Raw genomic sequence first — 17,703 nt, 5'->3', positions numbered from 1 at the left:
TGCCACCATGCCTGGCTAATTTTTTGTACTTTTTGTAGAGATGGGTCATGCTGTGTTGCCCAGCCTGGTCTCGAACTCCTGGACTCAAGTGATTGACCTACCTCAGTCTCCCAGAGTGCTCAGATTATAGGCTTAAGCCACCAAGTCTGGCCTGCTTCGTACTTTTTAAAAATCAGATTTTGGTATTAAGGCTTTGATTGGTTAGTAACATGAATGGGGACATTTTTCTCTTTTTTAGGATCTGAAATTATTTAAATAGCATCTTGAGAAGGCATTTTGACAAAATCTATTAAAAATCTGAATGCATCCTCCTTTGATCCAGAAATTCTCTATGCAGAAATAGTACAAAAATATTTGCTGCTGATGCCTCAAGAAGTTAAATGTAGATTTACCATATGACCCAGCAATTCTGCTTCTGGGTATTCCCAAACGCACTGGACCTAGGGTCTCTGAGAGACTTTTGTACACAGCCCATGTTCACAACAGTGCTATTTACAATAGCTCAAAGGCACAGCAACCCACATGTCCATCAAAAGACGAATCAAGGCTGGGTGCGGTGGCTCACACCTGTGATCCCAGCACTTCAGGAGGCTGAGGTGGGCAGGTCACTGCAGCCCAAGAGTTCCAGACGAGCCTGGGCAACATGGCGAAACCCTGTCTCTACAAAAAATACACAAATTGACCGGTGTAGTGGTGAGTCCCTGTTATCCTAGCTATTGAGGAGGCTGAGGTGGGAGGGTCACCTGAGCCGGGGAGGTCGAGGCTGCAGTGAGCTGTGAATGTGCCACTGCGCTCCAGCCTGGGTGACAGTGAGACCTTGTCTCAAAAAAAAAAATGGATAAACAAGACGTGGTGTAATATTATTCCACCTGGAGAAGGAAGGAAGCGTGGGGGGCATTGTGCTGAGTGAAACAGCAGCACAAAAGGACAAATATCGTGTGACTCCGCTTACGTGAGGTCCCTAGAATAGTCAAATGCACAGAGACAGAACGAACGGTGGGTTCCTGGGCTGGGGAGGTGGGGGATAATGGGACTTCGTGTTTCCGGGGCACAGTTTCCATCTGACAAGGTGAGAAGACTCCTGTGGGTGGACGGTGGTGGAGTTTGGTGACAACATGAATGGATTTAACGCCACGGAATCGCTCTCTTCAAAACAATTAAAATAGGCGGGACATGGTGGCGCACGCCTGCAATCCCAGCACTTTGGGAGGCCAGGGCGGGCGGATCATGAGGTCAGGAGTTCGAGACCAGCCTGGCCAACATGGTGAAACCCTGTCTCTACTAAAAATACAAAAAAATTAGCCTGGTGTGGTGGCACGCACCCGTAATCCCAGCAATTCAGGAGGCTGAGGCAGGAGAATCGCTTGAACCCGGAGGGTGGAGGTTGCAGTGAGCCAAGATTGTGCCACTGCACTCCACCTGGGCAACACAGCAAGACTCCGTCTCAAGTAAATAAAATAATTAACATGGTAAATTGTACGTTGAGTGTATTTTACCACCACAAAAAGAATATGAGAACATGCTAAAGACATAAAATACCTACTTTCTAAAAATAATAACACAGTTGAAAGATTTATTAGACCAGATTTCAAGATGTACAGCAATCGGCACAGTCTGTCCTGAATGAGAAACCTCATTATCAGGGGGCAGAACACAGACTCCAGAGGTGGCTCTCACGGCCGCGCCATCCATCTTCAAGAGTCCAAAGCCATTCCATAGAGGCAGGACGGCCTCTCCTACAAACAGAGCTGTAACAACGGAATGTCTGTATGGGAAGAATCGATCTCAACCCGCCCCACTCGGGAGCCATTGCAGCGTGGCTCTTCCTCTCCGATACAAACTGTGGTTTCCCCTAGAGTTAGGAAGGGTTCTGTCTCATTTTTTCAAACTTGCTACCGTGCACAGGTACGCACAGAGACATCCGCTGCACCACTGTTTACCGCAGACAAAGCCTGGAACCATCTCTCCATCAGTGAGGGGCCCGTGGGACTGCCGGGCCACCACACGCTGGAATGAGGGTCTCCCATTCAAAAGGAGGAGGCCATCCTGCCCGCATTGGCAGGAAGCAAACCTTTTCATGCAGGGACGTTGCAGAAACGACGAGGTTCAGAGCAGCATGGACTTGTGCGGAAAGAGCCTGGGCAGGGGAGAGACGCACACGGTGCCCACACTGGTTCTCAGCAGCAGACCAGCCGCGCTGGCAGGAGCTGGCGGGGTCGGGAGGGCACAGCAGCAGCTCGCAGAGTCTCTGTGAGGTCGGACTCTGGCTGAGACGCGCACACCCTGATTCCAACAGAGACCTTCCCCAGGCTGGTGAGGCTTAGCTCCGCACCGCAGGGCCTCCTCTGTGCTCTCCTGGGAAGAGCTGTCCAAGACCCCAGACGTCGCCCACCCAGCACGGCTGGCACGGGAGTGCGCAGCTCACGCCGCAGGGGTGGCCCAGAGCCCAGCGGAGCCCTCTCTCGCCCCAGGTGCACCCTGAGCGGTAGCCTGTGGGCCGCCTGGAAAAAGGATCAGGGAAAACATCCGCATGAGTTCTACGTGTGGCCCCAGCCCTGAAGCCGGTCCCCAGACGTCACACGCTTTCTCAGGGAGTGCACGGTGTGGGCGCCTGGCCCCCTGGGGAGGGCGGACCTGAGGCACATGTGGGTTTTGCCACACTACCTGCACACCTACCCCTCCTGTCCTCTAGGTCTTCCGTGGGGTAAATACGACACTCGTGGGGGGTGAGGGGCTGGAGGTCTGGACATGGTGGTGCAGAGCAGGAGAGACTAGCCTTGAGGGAAAGCAGTGACACTGAGCTAGCGCCCTGAGAGGCCACGGTACACAGAGGGCAGCAAAAGGCACCAGGCGGACTGCTGTGTGCAGGGAAGAGGCTGCATGGGGGGTCCCACTTCCCTGAGCTGAGGGGAGCCCGCGATTGTCCCTGCACCAGCCACAGACGTGCCAGGAATCCACACGTGTACAATGTTCAAGGCAATGCTGGTCGTATCCCCACAGATGTGCCAGTTCTTGGCTTCCATTTTGGAAGGCAAGGTGGTCCCAGGGGCTTCCAACTGGCCTCTTCTACTGTAAGAGGCTCATGTTCTAGGGTTAGGGCACCCCTCCCACCGGGGCCGGCCGAGATGAACTTGGCCTGGAACCGTGGCAGCACCTCCTCCTACGCGCTCCGCCTTGAGCGCCGCTGGCGTGGTCCGAGTCTTGGAGATCCCCGCCAGCGCAGAGCCAGCGCAGAGAGGTCTGGGTGTTTCCCCATGCCCGGGCAACAGCAAAGGCCTGTGCCAGTCCGACCATTCTATCCTCACCCAGGCCAGGATGCCTCCTGAGCACCCCTCGCCCACCTCCAGGCTCTGCACCCCACCTCATCTCCCTTCTCCAGGACTGTCTTGTCCCAGCAGAAAGCAGGGTGTTCCTGGCCAGGTCACTCCCCTCAGAGCCGGCTCCCTCCTTGGCAGTGCCGTTCCCAGGGCCCAGCTGAGGGGACCCCTCCCATTCCATCTGCTCACATGACATTTTAGGGAGGCCTTCTGCTACCGCACGGCCTGGATCCCCCTGGAAAGCACTGATCTAACACACTAGATACTTACGTGTTTAGCTTTGGTCTAGCCGCACCCTCAACTCAAAACACGTAAAGACAAAGATCTGTATTTGCTTTCCACCTGACTCTATACCCAGTGCTGAGGAGACAGCAGGGAATCCTCTGAGGGCCTCTTGGGGGCACGGTTCCCACGCATTGTCCGTGATGACCGCACCCAGCAGCATGGAGGGGCCTTTGTGTGACAGCGCCCATGCGTCCACCCACTGCCAGCAAGCCAGCTCCAGGAGCCAGGCAAGGACAGATGAAGCTTGCTCGGGTCACCTGTCTGCATGCTCCAGCACTCAGCCAGGGGTGTTCCGATCTCGGCCGGTGGGCCCCCGAGGGTCCCTGAGGCTGCAGCTGCTTTCCTCATCGTCTGATGATCACAAGGTCTTCCCGGAGCTGATGTGTGCACTGCGTGGCGGGTTCTGCGCAGGAACGCAGGCAGGCCCAAAGCCCTGGCGCAGCCCTGAGGCCTTCCCCACCCACAGCTGCAGTGCAAAACCCAGTCACTTCCAATGTCCTTGATGGAGCGAAAATGTCGAGTGTGTGAGACCTTGACCCCCAGTCCACGTCTCTTCAGCGTTCTATCTGACCAATCAGAAGACATGCCTGCGGAGCTTCTGCCCCAGGCCCACACTGAGGAAACACATTTGTGCCATTGGCTGAGCTGCCGTACGGAACACACGTACGGAACACGCTTTTCACTGGAAAAAAGGATGTGCAAAACCTCAGTTGTTCAGCCTTGGGTGTCCTGACTTTTTTTTTGGAAAATGAACAAAGTGAGCCCGTTGCATTCAAAGAAAATAGCTGACAGCAAATAAAATTCAAGCTTTCATGCAAAAATCAGGATTCTGAAAAACTCGTATATCCACTGCCATGAGCTCACCACCTTTCCAACTTAAAGACTTTTCTGCTAAGATTAGTGACATCACCAAAAGCGATTTTTAAATACTGATTAAGGAACTGTCGGCATTTGGAAGATCCGCATAACTTGGTGAACCAAACGCCCGGTGTGTGAGGTCACGAAAGCACGGTGGACGGAGTCCTGGAAGCACAAGACGGACCAATGGCTTCTCCAGAAACGAGTGAAATCTCACTGATACTGATGCGGTTTCAGATTCCACATCACAAGCAGCCTTTAAAAAAACCACCGCCTGTCCAGTGTTGGAAGAGGATCAAGGAAGAATATCCCCATGATTTGCAAAAGTTGCTAACATGTTCCTTTTGTTTTCAAATACAGATCTGGGTAAGGCTTAGCTTCTCCATTTACCCCTATACTTCACGACCAAAACACCCCACAGCGGATGGACCTAGAGCTCCATGAGAGGCCAGCGGGCTTCTCTTAAGCCGGAGATTTCCCGCAATGTAAAACTACGCCACGCTTCTCCCTAAAACTTTTTGTTTGGGAAAATATATTTTTCATACAATTGTTATTTTTGTTAATATGACATGGGTTTATTGCTATTTTGAAATAAATACAGGTTTTCCAAATGTCTCAGGTTTAATTTCTAATAAGGTATTCTAATGCGTATTACTATCAGTCATTAGAACTCACATAAGCAAAAGCTCTTTGGCACTTTTCATGGTTTTTAAGGGTGTCGAGGGGTCCTCAGGCCAGTGTGAGAAGGGCCACCGCTGGGTGACATGTCTGGGAGTGGCACTGCCCAGGGGAGGAATCTGGGTGTCTACAGCTCCAGGAGGGGAGACCACATTGCTCCTGGCAGTGGCTGCTCCAATTCACACTCCGCCAGCCACGCAGGAGTTTCCGTATCCTGACGTTCTCCCTGGTCCCCAGTAGCCACGTGATCTCAGTCTGCGGTTCCTCCTCTCCAACCCCGAGGGGGGCTGATCGGTCGTTTCACGCTGACTGGCCTTGGACCTTTGGCCCTGTTCTTTTTTCGTATGAATTTAAACATCATCATGTTCATTTCAAAACAAAACGAAACAGAAAGCAGTATTATTGAGAGTGTGGTTGGAATCACATTCACAAAATGACGACAGGGTACTTCGGTGCTCCCGGGAGTATGCTAAGCCTCTCTGGTGCTCAGGTATTCTTTCGATGTTTCAGTAAGGCTGTATCGTTTCCTTCGGTGGAGGTCCTCTTCCTTTCGGGGTAAATTCTGAATGGGATGTTTCTTCATTCTCATTTTTATCACGCTCAGGGTGGTTTAACAATCTCCCGATCTTCCGTCTATTTGGCTTTCTGGGTATGCAAAAACGAGGTCTGAAAACAAAGGCAACGCTGCTTTCTTCCTCTCTTATCCTGCTTATTTTGTTGGTTTATCTCAATGCATTAGCATCAAAACAACATGGAACACTACAGCTGAAAAGCAAGCTCACCTGCCTGGCTCCTGGTTTGCGTTTTCGGTGCCAACATGCTGCTTTGCTGAATCTCCTCAAATATTTTGGCATTAGGTGACATCATTTTTTCTCCTTAATGGACCAACAACTAAGGAAGAAATCAGAAAGTTGTTGAGGACACGCTGCCAACGAAAGGCACTGACCCCAGGAGGCTCTGCGGCTGGCCTCTGCTGGCCTGGGGCAACGCTGCTGCAGCTGGAGAAGGTGGGCAGCACCGGCCCCTGCTGAGGTGGCGGAAAGGGCATGTGTCAGCAACTCCGGTTAGAGACGGTGGGAAGCCACTTCTAACCCAAGCACAGCGGCGACCTGTGGCGTGCTCTAACGGATGCCTGGCGGTTCCTGAAGCACAGTGCGTCGTGGCTGCAACTCCAGAGAGGCTTCAAGGCGCAGAAGTCGCCACATCATTGAGAACTGCCATCTGTTACCTCTTGAGGAGCGTCCAGCCCAACCACCTTCCTGCCAGGGCTGTGAGCACCCTTTGCTCTCGAGGGCTTGAGGCTGGCTTGGGAACACCACACTGGCCCCGTGGGAGCTGTTAGCCAGCCGCAGTGGTCAGCAGCTGGGGCAGGTGCCTGTGTTATGCTGCGTTCCCAGCATCTAGGGTGGCACAGGTGCCTGGTGGGAGCCCAATGCATTTGTAAGCAAATGTTTTCTTGGGTGGTGTCTTGCCTTCGAGGCAGGTGGGTACCTGAGCTGGAAACCCACTTGAGCAAGCTCCCAAAACTCAGGTCTGCGTCACTAGATGTGTCCACATCCTCTGTCCTCCTGGGGCCGCTTCCGCTTCTCAGCAGGCGCTGTGGCCGCCACACTGGCTTGCAACCTCTGTGCACCTCGTCCTAACTGCAGGGTCAGTGGCGTCACCTGGCAGCTGGAAACTGGACCGCAGCACCGGCTGTCACTCATGAAGCCCTGGCGACACTCTGCCTCTCATCCCACAGCTGCAGGTCCCGAGTCCTCAGCACATGGGCTCTGGGGAGATCGCTGAGCAGGATGGAACACCCAGGACCCTCACAGCAAAGTGAATTCTACTTGCCCAGCTCTCTGCTGGGTGCCACAGAGCACGCTGGCCTCTCCTTCACACAGACAGGCCTGGGGCGTCCTGCACACCACATGGTCCACAGGCTGGTCCCACACATAGTGGAGCCCAAGCTGCTCCCGTGCCTGGCTGACCTCCAGACCCCTGAGAGGGTTGGGTGAGCTGCTGCTGCCTCTCGTGGGATGACCACAGCACTACCTGGCAGGATGGCTGCCTCCATGCCTGCCTCCGTGGCCTGCCTCCACACCTGCCTCCTGCCTGTCTCCGTGGCCTGCCTCCACGCCTGCCTCCGTGGCCTGCTTCCATGCCTGCCTCCACGCCTGTCTTCATGGCCTGCCTCCACGCCTGCCTCCATGGCCTGCCTCCACGCCTACCTCCGTGGCCTGCCTCCACGCCTGCCTCCGTGGCCTGCCTCCTGCCTGCCTCCGTGGCCTGCCTCCACGCCTGTCTCCGTGGCCTGCCTCCACGCCTGCCTCATGGCCTGCCTCCACACCTGCCTCCACACCTGCCTCCACGCCTGCCTCCACACCTGCCTCCTGCCTGTCTCTGTGGCCTGCCTCGCCTGTCTCTGTGGCCTGCCTCCACGCCTGTCTCCGTGGCCTGCCTCCACACCTGCCTTGTGGTCTGCCTCCACACCTGCCTCCATGGCCTGCCTCTACACCTGCCTCCGTGGTCTGCCTCCACACCTGCCTCCATGCCTGTCTCCATGGCCTGCTCACCCTGTAGCCAGAGGGAGATTTCTGAACCCTGAGTCAAACCATGCTGCCCACCTGCTGACCCACCTGCCACAGAACCTTCTGTGGGCAGCAACTCTCCTAATTCCAGGAGATGACTCACACACACCTGGCCCCAGCCTCCTTAGCAGCCAGGACAACCAAACGCCAAGTCCCAGCCAACGAGGCTTATAGAGAATTCAGCTTCTGTAACTCTGGAGCTTCTGGAAAGAGTTTGCACCTGGTGGAAGGGCTGCAGTGAGGTGAGCTTGTAGCTGTGGCCGCTCCACCACCCACCTCTCCCCCATGGATGTCATATCCAGAGCTGCAATAACACTCACAATAAGCCTGAGAAGCAGGAACACTCCTCCCAGCGGCTGCTTGGCCCTCTGTGGCCTGGCTGCTGGCGACCGGCCTGCTGCTGCGCCCGGGGCTTGCTCCGGTGTCCTCTGCCTCTGGGCCTTCGCACTGGCGATTCCCTGTGTGGCTGCTGTTCCCAGCTCTGTGTGTGTGTGTCTGGCTCCGTGTCCTCAGACCAATCCCCTCCCTTTCGGCACTTATCACAACCTGCAACCATTTCTCTACTGACTCATTTGTCTTCCCACCATGGGAAGCGTCAGCTCCATGAGGCCGGCCTTTGTGTCATCCACCATGACGTCTCCAGGGCCTAGAACATTCCACAGGGCTGGGCACGCGAGCAGGTACGACTTTTATTGGTGTCATTGCTAAGGAGGAGTGGAAACACCTGATGTTCTGAACAGATGAATCAAAAGCCTCCCGGGAGTCCCCCTGGGGTTTCCAACAGGCGTCGGAGGCCACTTAAGGACAGAGGCAGAGGTCCTGGTGAAGGAGGACACAGGGCTCCCTTCGGGAGGGAGCTCACCCCAGCTCCAGCCTGCCCCGGCCCGTTTCCATCTGCTTTCATTTTGGGGATCCATCCATCGGGACATCCTCACCAAGCCAGCAAAAGCAAACTGTGCTTTCCAGGCAAGAATGAAAAAGTATACACTTCCTATCAAAGCCACTTCAAATGTCATTGATAGTAACGACACTGGAGAGTGGATCTCGGACGTCCTTACTCGGAGTGAGTCCCGGAGGCCCCAGCCTGTGTCCGAGGAAGGGCATTCATGCTGAAGACTGGAGCCTCATGGTCCCCAGGGCCTGGAGGGTCCTCAAAACACCCCTCAGAAGGGATCCTGCCAGAGGCCAGATGGAAGGCGGTCCCCGTTCACAGCACAGCTCCCGTGCCCACCTGGCCTGAGTGGCCCAGCCTGGGTGGCCCCATCAGCACCACCAGCTGCCCGGCCCTGCCTGGCCCCACCGCCGCCCGCTGGCCTAGACGCTGGACTTGGCGATGATCCTCTCCAGCAGACTCATCATGCGCTCCTGCAGCTGTAGGCTCTGCACCTGCAGGATGTGCTGCTGGTCCAGCACGCGGCGCACCTCACGGCAGGTCTCCTCCACGGCGCGGCTCAGCCGGCGCTGCTCCTCCACCATCGCCTCCAGCAGCCGCAGCTGCTTCTTCTGCAGGTGGCAGCTCTGCACCTTGCGCTTCTTCACTGGCCTCTCCTCTGACCTGGAAGGACAGTGCGGCTGTGGATGTGCTGGCCACAGAACCTGGGCACACAGGGGCCCACCGGACCCTCCCAACTATCCCACTAGGCAAGTGGGGAAACTGAGGCCCCAGGGAGTCAGGTCACTCACTCAGGGTCTCATATTCTACATGCAAAGGAGGGGCCAGAACCCACCCCCTGCGACAGTAAGAAAGTAACGGGTGGCTGGGCGCGGTGGCTCACGCCTATAATCTCAGCACTTTGGGAAGCTGAGGCAGGCAGATCAGGTCAGGAGTTCGAGGCCAGCCTGGCCAACATGGTGAAGCCCCATCTCTACTAAAAATACAAAAATCAGCCAGACATCTGTAATCCCAGCTACTTGGGAGGCTGAGGCAGGAGAATCGCTTGAACACAGGAGGCAGAGGTTGCAGTGAGCCGAGATTACACCACTGCACTCCAGCCTGGGTGACAAGAGTGAGACTTCATCTCAAAAAAAAAGAAAAATGCCAGGCGTGGTGGCTTACACCTGTAATCCCAGCACTTTGGGAGGCTGAGGCGGGTGGATCACGAGGTCAGGAGTTCAAGACCAGCCTGGCCAAGATGGTGAAACCCCATCCCTACTAAAAATACAAAAAAATTAGCTGGGCATGGTGGCACACGCCTGTAATCCCAGCTACTCAGGAGGCTGAGGCAGGAGAATCGCTTGAACCTTGGGGCCAGAGGTTGCAGTGAGCCAAGATGGCGCCACTGCACTCCAGCCTGATGACAGAGTGAGACTCTGTCTCAAAAAAGAAACAGAGAGAGAGGAAGAAAGAAAGAAAGAAAAAGAAAGAGAGAGAGAAGGAAGGAAGAAAGGAAGCAAGGAAGAAGGAAGGAAGATAGGAAGGAAGGAGGAAGGAAGGAAGGAGGAAGGAAGGAAGGAGGAAGGAAGGAAGGGAGAAAGAAGGAGGAAGGAAGGAAGGAAGAAGGAAGGAGGAAGGAAGGAAGGAGGAAGGAGGGAGGAAAGAGGAAGGAAGGAAGGAGGGAGGAAGGAAGGAGGAAGGAGGAAGGAAGGAAGGAAGGAAGGAAGGAAGGAAGGAAGGAAGGCCGGCCCACAGGCATTGCCGTCCTTTGCAATTAGCAGGTGACCCCAATGACCAGGGTCCCAGGACAAACTACACCCCTTCGGTCTGGAAAGCTGGGGTGTTCTGGGCTGCAGAGCGGCACATCCTGCTAGGAGTACCCCTCACCTACTGAGCTGGGCAGGCGGGGGCTCAGCCCCAATTGGGGCCCAGGGGTGGAGAGGCCACCCCCAAGGAGAGACGAAGGCTGGGTTGGGGGTGCTGGGAAGTGTGGAGTACTCAGGACCCCTGCAGGGAAGCCAGAGGCCACCAGCCCCACCTGGCTTTAGGCAGATAGGGAAACTGTGGTCCCAGAAGGAAGGGCCTGGGATGTGAACCCCTTTATCTCCTCGTGGCCTAGAAATGGGGCCAGCACACCTTGGGGTCGAGAGGCGGAGGACAGGAACCCGGAGGGTGTGGGTGGACAAAAGGCCAAGGCTCTCTCCCAACAACACTGGACCTCCAGTAGAGGTGGGCGGTGAGGGCAGCCCAGCCCCGAGATGTCTCCTAAGTGCTCTGCTGCAGGGGTAGGGGCCACCTGTGAGCTCAGCAGACCCCACTGAAGGGCAGGGAGCTGCCAAAACCCACAGACCCCAAGGTCCTGCTCCAGAGCCTGCTCGCCCCTGGCCAACGCTCTGCTCTGAGCTGGGAGGGTGCGGCCAACCCCAGGGGTGGAAGCAGCACTTTGGGCCTGACCAGGGAGGGCAGCCCCCGTGCCCCAACCCTGTGCAAGGGCCCAGGCAGCCGAGTCTGGGAACTGGGCTCAGTCCACAGGAACAGCAGCCATCATCTCAGGCCGCCTGCTGGTTCCTTCCGGATGCCAGCAAAGGCGTTTTTGTCTCAGGTCTTCAATGAGAAATCCCGAGTCAAGCAGCAGCCCCTGGCATGGGAGGTGTCAGCTGGGGGACCCTCCTCAGAGATGCCTTCCTCACCCGCCTCCCATCAGAAAGACCTGAAGACCAGGGTGGGGAGAAGCTGTGACCAAATGCACAGTCTTCCTATTCTTTCCTCCAAATGGCCAACTTCTATTTTACCTTGAAAGCCCACCCCAAATGTCCCCTCCTAGAAAGTACCTTCTCTGGACTCCCCGGGCCACCCCATGCCTGGCTCCTGGCTGCCCCGTGAGCATCTCCAGGCACGGTCACGCAGTCGGCACAGGCCAGGCCTGGGGTGAGGTGTGGGGTGGATGGTGGAGGGCCTGGGTCATGCCCACAGCTCAGTGTGATGAAGCATAGCCTGACACCCTCCCCAGCACCGAGAGGGCAGCCGGCCTGCGCTGGTGGGGCCTGTGTGGGGTGAGGGAGGCCAGGGCGTGTTCTTGGGTCTGGGGCTTGGTCTCCCTCCGTGTGCCAGGTCCCGTGCTGTGCTTCCTCTCCCGCGAGGCTCCCAGCCACCCTCTGAGAAAGGTACTGATTTATCCCCATTTTATAGGAGGGAGACTGAGGCCAGAGAAGTCAAGGAACTTTCCATGCAGCTCAAAAGTGATGGAGCTGGGAGACAAACTCGGTCTGCCTGTGGACACTAAAGTCCTCCCTGGTCCGAGGCTGCCTGTCCCTGGAGGCGCCGCCCACGGCCACGGCCACAGCCTCCGAAACCACCACGGCTGCCGCCGCCCTCGCCACTCCCAGCCATTCTCTCTGGAGGGTGGGGGCAGGCCGAGACACCCCAGGGCCGGAGAAGGACGAGCGAACACACACTACCTGAACTTAAGGGACAGTAAGCTGGAAGAGCTGTCGGAGCGATCGTCCTCAAAGCGGCCTTCGTAGGAGCACTGGTTATACGGGAAGTACAGAGGGGCAGACTTAGCGGGCGGCGACAGGGACGCCTCGGTCTGGGACGTGGAGGGCCCCGGCGGCTGGCTGTCCGGCAGTTTGCCATCACAGGACTCGGGGACCTTGGCCAGGATCCCGTCAATGGCTAGGTAATAGGGCCAGTCGGGCGGGGCGGACTCGCTATCTGTCATGCATTTTAATTTCCTGAAACGAGAGACACAAGAGCCAAGGGTGAGAAACAGCGAGTCCCAGCCCCTGTCCTGCCCGGCCTCAGCAGAGGGGCGCGCCGCGCCGGCACGGGCAGGAGCCGCTCTCGGCCAGCGAGGGCCTCCCCTGCAAAATCAGCCAGGCTCCGGGTCAAGATGACACTGGACTTAGAAGGAAGCCAGGCTTCGGGATCCACACGGGCTGGGACGTGACAAGGAGGTGCGGCCCAGTCTTGCTAAGGTGCCCTGTGAATACTGGGACCTTGGGGCTGAACCTGTCGCCCTCCTTTGCTTTTCTGTAGTTTCTAAACTCTCTGCAATGAGCAAACACTGCTTTTTAAATAAGTCACTTTGAAAGGGAGAGTAATGAGGTCTGATTGTAATAATACGGTATCATAAGATGTAAAAATACAGTGATACGACTTTGTCTACAACGACTGTGCTGTCCGGGAGAGAACGCCTCGGGGCGAGAACCCCTGGCGTGAGAGCACAGGCTTCAGTGTCCACAGCTCTGAGTCAGCATCTCACTCCACACCTCGCAGTGTGACCTTGGGCAGGTTCATTCACCTCTCTGAGCCTCTGTTTTTATATCAATGACGTGGGGATGATCAGAGTGAGCCCCTCCCCCAGAGGCAGGGCAGATGGAATAAAGCGAACAGCAGGCTGGGCTCCCATGCCACGGCTGGTTGAACCTACGGTCTGCGCAGGAGCCTGGATCCAGCACTGGAAACTGCAGCCTGCCCGGAGGCCCCGGGGCGGGCCCGATGGGCCCCTTCCCACACTGCCTGACCCCTCATTATCCCTGGGGTTCCCCTGCGTCCACCTCCTCCCACAGACAGGTCCTGCCCTCTGAGAGACTGGGGAAGTCCCCAGGCCTCCCCTGGGCCTTGGCTGCCCTCTGGGAGGTCAAGGCAGGGAAGACAGAGCCCTAGGGCGGCCAGACAGCTCTAGCCAGGCCAGGGAAGAAGCTACAAGATGGGAGTGGGGCGGGGGGGTCTCTGCCTCATCGGACCCAGTACCCCCTAAGGTCCAGAGCCCACCCCCCAACTCTGCCTTTGAGTGACAGATTGCCCCAAGGCTGGGCTCCAGATCTGCCCTGTGCCCCGAGCGGGCGTGTCCTCTCTCCTACGCTTGGTACCTGCAGGTGCTGCCATTGGCCGCTGGAAACAATACGCTGCTTCTGAATGAGGTGCCCCCAGCAGGCGGGCACAGCCGGGGGGTGAGCAGGGGCTGCTGCCCAGGGTGGCACGAGGCTGTGAGAGTGCCCGAGGGCAGCGCCGCCGCCCACCCCCGACCTCTGCGCCAGGCTTCTCTCTCTGCCCCACTAAAGCCAGCCCACTCTTTGGAGAAACAAAAAAAGGCCTATTCTCAGCATAGGAGGTCCCCAAACTGTACTCCAACAGCCACACACCACAGAACCAGCCACCCTCGCAGACTTCTTCAGCCTGACAGCCTTAATATGTAAAGAGCTCTTGTTAGAAAAAAACAAATAAGAAAAGCCTCTGCTATAGGGAGGTTGGGGAAAGGACAGAGAATGAGTCACCTGGCCACAACTTCCTCTGTTAAGGATTGTGTGGCCTTGGGCAAGTCCCTGTCATGCTCTGGGCCTCAGTTTCCCCCTAGGTGAACTAAGGCTGACTGTGGTAGCTGTGAGGGCTGTGGTGCAGAAGTACATCATAAACCATGAGGTGCTGTGCCCTTGGCCCTCCCAGACTGCGGGGTCTGGAGTGGAGGCCCCCGCCCTACTGCACCCTCATCTCCCAGCCTCCAGGAATGGAGACAGAAACCCTCCCCTGGGACTCTGAAGAGGCTTTCAGGATAAATAATGAATAACCTGGCCAGACACCAACCAGAGGCAGCTGGGGAGGCGGTGCCCGTGAATTCCTGAGTCAGAGGGGAGCCTGCTGGACCAGCCACAGCCACCTCCCACAGCCCTCTGCGTCCCTTCCTACCAGCTGCCTGAGCGGGGCCAGGAGGCTGCGGGGACAGTGGGGCCGTGGGGACAGTGGGGCCGTGGGGACAGTGGGGCTGTGGGCAGCTGCCTGTGCCCACCAAGATTCTGCAGACATCCAGGCTCACACCTCAGCCCTCACGTCGCAAGGTGGCAGCTCAAACCCAACATCAGTCACACTCAGCACCCTAGGTCCCGGCTTTGGGGCCTGGCTAGGGACCTTGGGTAGGGCCAGATCCTGGACCCCTCCTTCAAGGCTCATAAAAAGTCAAATCAACACAACTGAAAGTGGAGACCCCACAGCCTGGCGGTTGGTCCGGGGCCCTGCTGGGCCTCTTCCCTACTCCTGCCAGGGCTGGGGGCTGGGGCTCCCCTTCTGCTGCGCTGGAGGCGGGCTCCTCACCTGCTGGGGGAGTGGGGGTGGCCTCTCCCATGAGTGACTCAGGTGCTCCCAGCCTCCCTGCCCCGGGGTCACCTGCCTGACCTGGAGATGGAGCAGCTGAGTGAGGCGCCCCCAGGACAGCCCCTCCCACCCTGGACACTGGAGGCTCCGGGCAGCCTCAGGCCCAGCACTGCCAGGCCACCCACAGGGCCATTCTCCCTCCAAGCAAGACCCTACCCACACCCAAAACCATAACTCCATGCCTGTGACCTTCACCCCAGGCCCATGACCTTCACACCCTGCAAGACCCTCACCCCACTGGTGACCCCGCCTGTGCCTGTGACCTTTACCCCACCATGATCCCCACCTGTGACCCTGTCCTAATGGGCTGGGGCCCCACGCACTTTAAAGTGCTGGATGTGTGGGACAACACTTGTCCCCTCCGACGCACCAGCGCGTCCCCTCTGGCCTTCCCTGCAGGTTGCCCAGGCAGAAAGGGCCGACCTGGTATGCGGTGGGGGGCACAGGTGGGGCCAGGCTGGGAGCCCCACACTGGCAGTCCTGGGCCAGGGCGGGGCTCCACCTCTTTTTCTTACAGTAAGCCCCGCCCACGCGCTGGCCAGTCCTGCGCCTCTGACGATTTCTGTCTCTTTGACCCTAGGGCCAACCCCAGCGGGCTCTTGGGCTCATGGCAGAGGCTCAGTGGATGCTCAAAGTCACAGAGCCTCCTCCTCACCCGCAGTCTCAGCTTCCCCAGTGGCACGGCAGGTCCCTGAAACCCCTGCTGAGCTTGAGGACTTGGTGGTGGGGAGGGCGCTGGCAGCCGCAGCCTCACTACGGGGAGGGAGGGTGTGAGGTCAGTGGGCGCCACCGTGAGTGGTGCTGCCTCCACAGGACAGTGCCCAGACCGCCCAGACGTCCTGGGAGCCATCCTGGCCTCTGCTCAGCACCAGCCCCAGTCTTGCTACCCCTCAGCTCTTTGACCAGCTTCCCGCCCTTGCTGGGCCTCAGTTTCCCCACTTCACCAACGGAAGGCTGCACCCAGTTTCCGTGGGCCGTGTCTCACCCAGGGGAGGACGACAGGCAGGCCAGGACCCATGCGCCCTTCCGGCTCGGCCCTCTGAGACAGCCGCGAGTGGCCGCCACGCCCGGGCCCACCGGCCCCGCGGGGCCCACGCCGAGGGCGCCCACCTGTACTGGAAGGTCATGTTGGTGATCTTGATCTTGATCTCCTCGCCCAGCCGGCGCTCGCCCGTCATCTCGAAGAGCTTGCTGGCCATCTTCTCGTAGACCTTGGCGTTGCGCTTGGTCTGCTTGAGCTCGTCGAAGAACTCCTCCCAGACCAGCATGAGGCCGCGCATCTCCGCGTCCGTCCAGTTGCGGGCCCGCCGGTGCTTCTCCGCCTGGGGAGACACGAGGTAGCCGGGCACCTCGGCCGCTGCCATGCTGGAGGCGCCTGCGGGGTTGGAGAGCGCGCTCAGCGAGGCCCCCGGCCCGGCCCCACGCACCATGGGCGGAGGCGCCGCTCGCTCGCTCGAAGGCAGCTCCACGCTCAAAATGGGGCCTACGTCTGACAGGCAGGAATTTAGTTAAAAGCTTTTAAACGGGAAACGTCATTTTGATGTCACGTTTCCATAGCAACAGAGCAACTGCATAAGCTACAACAACAGAAACCTTTTAACTGAAAGCACAGGAATCAGGGCCGCACTGACGGGCCATCAATATCGCAGCTCGGGGCCAGGCCCAAACCCGGCGCCCGGCGCCCAGCTCCCGGCCCTGCCTCCCACCGCTGCCCAGGCGGATCGGCCCCCAGCTCAGCGCGCCCCAGCTCATGCAGGCCAAGAGGGGGACTCGGGTGGGACCAGGCCAGGAGAAAGGGCAAGAGGTGGGAGAAACACAGAGGACAGGAGATGGGGAGGCTGAGGCTCCCAACGCTGGCCGCCGGCCGGCAGGGGTCCCGGGCCTGGGACCCTCAAGCTCCCTCAGAGGGCCCCTGCCAGGCTAAACTGGGGCTGGGCCCACAGGAGAAGCCCACACCCCGCCCTTTGCTCCTTTTGCTTCTCTTGCTTCAGCCCCTGGGTACCCTGGGCCTCGGGTCTGTGGACACTGGAAGCCCATGTTGGTCAGAGCCCAGCCCTGCCTAGAGTTGAAGATGCAGGGTACACAGACCCTGGCCTCTAGCACCGGCTGGCAGGGACAGCAGAGGCGAGCTCTGTTTGAGACACAGGAGGGAATCAGTCCAGCAAGCCCAGGGGAGGCCACAGGGGACTCCTAGAAAGAGCCACGGGCAGGGCTGGGCACAGCCTGGGTAGGCAGGGAGCTGATAGGCAGCCCGATTTGGCACGGCATGCAGAGACAGCTCTTGAGCCCCGGGCTGCAGAGCAGGCCCTGTGGGGCTGAGGGACGGAGATGCCCCAGGCTGGCCAGGGGCGGCCGCCTGCCAAGAGCCCCAGGTGCAGCCGAACAGGAGTGCGTGGCCTGGGGGTTCTGCCCAGAGAAGTGCTGCCCAAAGGCATCAGTGCCCAGAACGTAATACGTGCAAGTCAGGCAGGGCTCCATGGAGCCCACGGCACCTGTGCAGGATGGGCCGTGCTGGGCATAGTGTTCCAGGCTGAATGCCACTGTGGTCAGCAGAGAGACAGCGGGCACCCACCTCCCCTCCTCAGGCCTGGCCAACTGCAGGAGAATCTCAGGTGTGGGCTGCCCCAGGAAGGGGGCTGCACCTGGAGTGGGGCGTCACCTCAGCCTCTGCCCACTGCCTCTGTTGTTCTCTGAGGCACCTCAGAGGTGGGGCTGAGGCGCTCAGGGGAAGGAAAGGGCAGGGACGTGGCAGGGGTGCCAGGTCCCACTGTGGGTGCCCAGCGTGGAGAGGCCGGCTTGGGGCTCCCTCTTGCCTGCAGTCAGGATAGGAAGTGTACCGGGAGGGCCCCAGGGATGTGTGAGGAACTTAAAGAGGGCTCTGCACCCCTACACCGGGCCCTCGTCAAGGCCTGGCCCTACCGTCAGCCCCGTAAGACTAGTCCAGCCCCTTCCTTCTGGGCCTCAGGAG

At 58.4% G+C, this 17,703-nt stretch overlaps 1 protein-coding gene across 5 annotated transcripts; it reads right to left on the bottom strand.

The window, feature by feature from the left end:
- Positions 1-4,346: 4,346 nt before the first annotated feature.
- MSANTD1 (Myb/SANT DNA binding domain containing 1) lies at positions 4,347-16,346 on the bottom strand. Of its 5 annotated transcripts, none has more exons than XR_004261550.1 (4): positions 15,846-16,346; positions 12,044-12,319; positions 7,074-9,266; positions 4,347-7,040 (listed from the first exon to the last, which is right to left on the bottom strand). XR_004261550.1 is itself a non-coding variant. In XM_032254024.1 (3 exons), the coding sequence occupies exons 1-3, from the start codon at positions 16,163-16,165 to the stop codon at positions 9,026-9,028; spliced, it is 837 nt and encodes a 278-aa protein (XP_032109915.1). In that variant the 5' UTR covers positions 16,166-16,346; the 3' UTR covers positions 4,347-9,025. The 5 variants fall into 5 exon arrangements, 1 of the variants encoding a protein (XP_032109915.1); XR_004261548.1 differs by having other exon boundaries at positions 4,347-7,264; positions 7,352-9,266; XR_004261547.1 differs by having other exon boundaries at positions 4,347-7,577; positions 7,664-9,266.
- Positions 16,347-17,703: the final 1,357 nt, after the last annotated feature.

This window comes from Sapajus apella, unplaced genomic scaffold (assembly GCF_009761245.1).
Source record: "Sapajus apella isolate SASKATOON/1434 unplaced genomic scaffold, GSC_monkey_1.0 scaffold85, whole genome shotgun sequence".
NCBI classification, from domain to species: domain Eukaryota; kingdom Metazoa; phylum Chordata; class Mammalia; order Primates; family Cebidae; genus Sapajus; species Sapajus apella.
The sequence above is the reverse complement of the archived record's forward strand: the minus strand, read 5'-3'. Positions and strand labels throughout refer to the sequence as shown.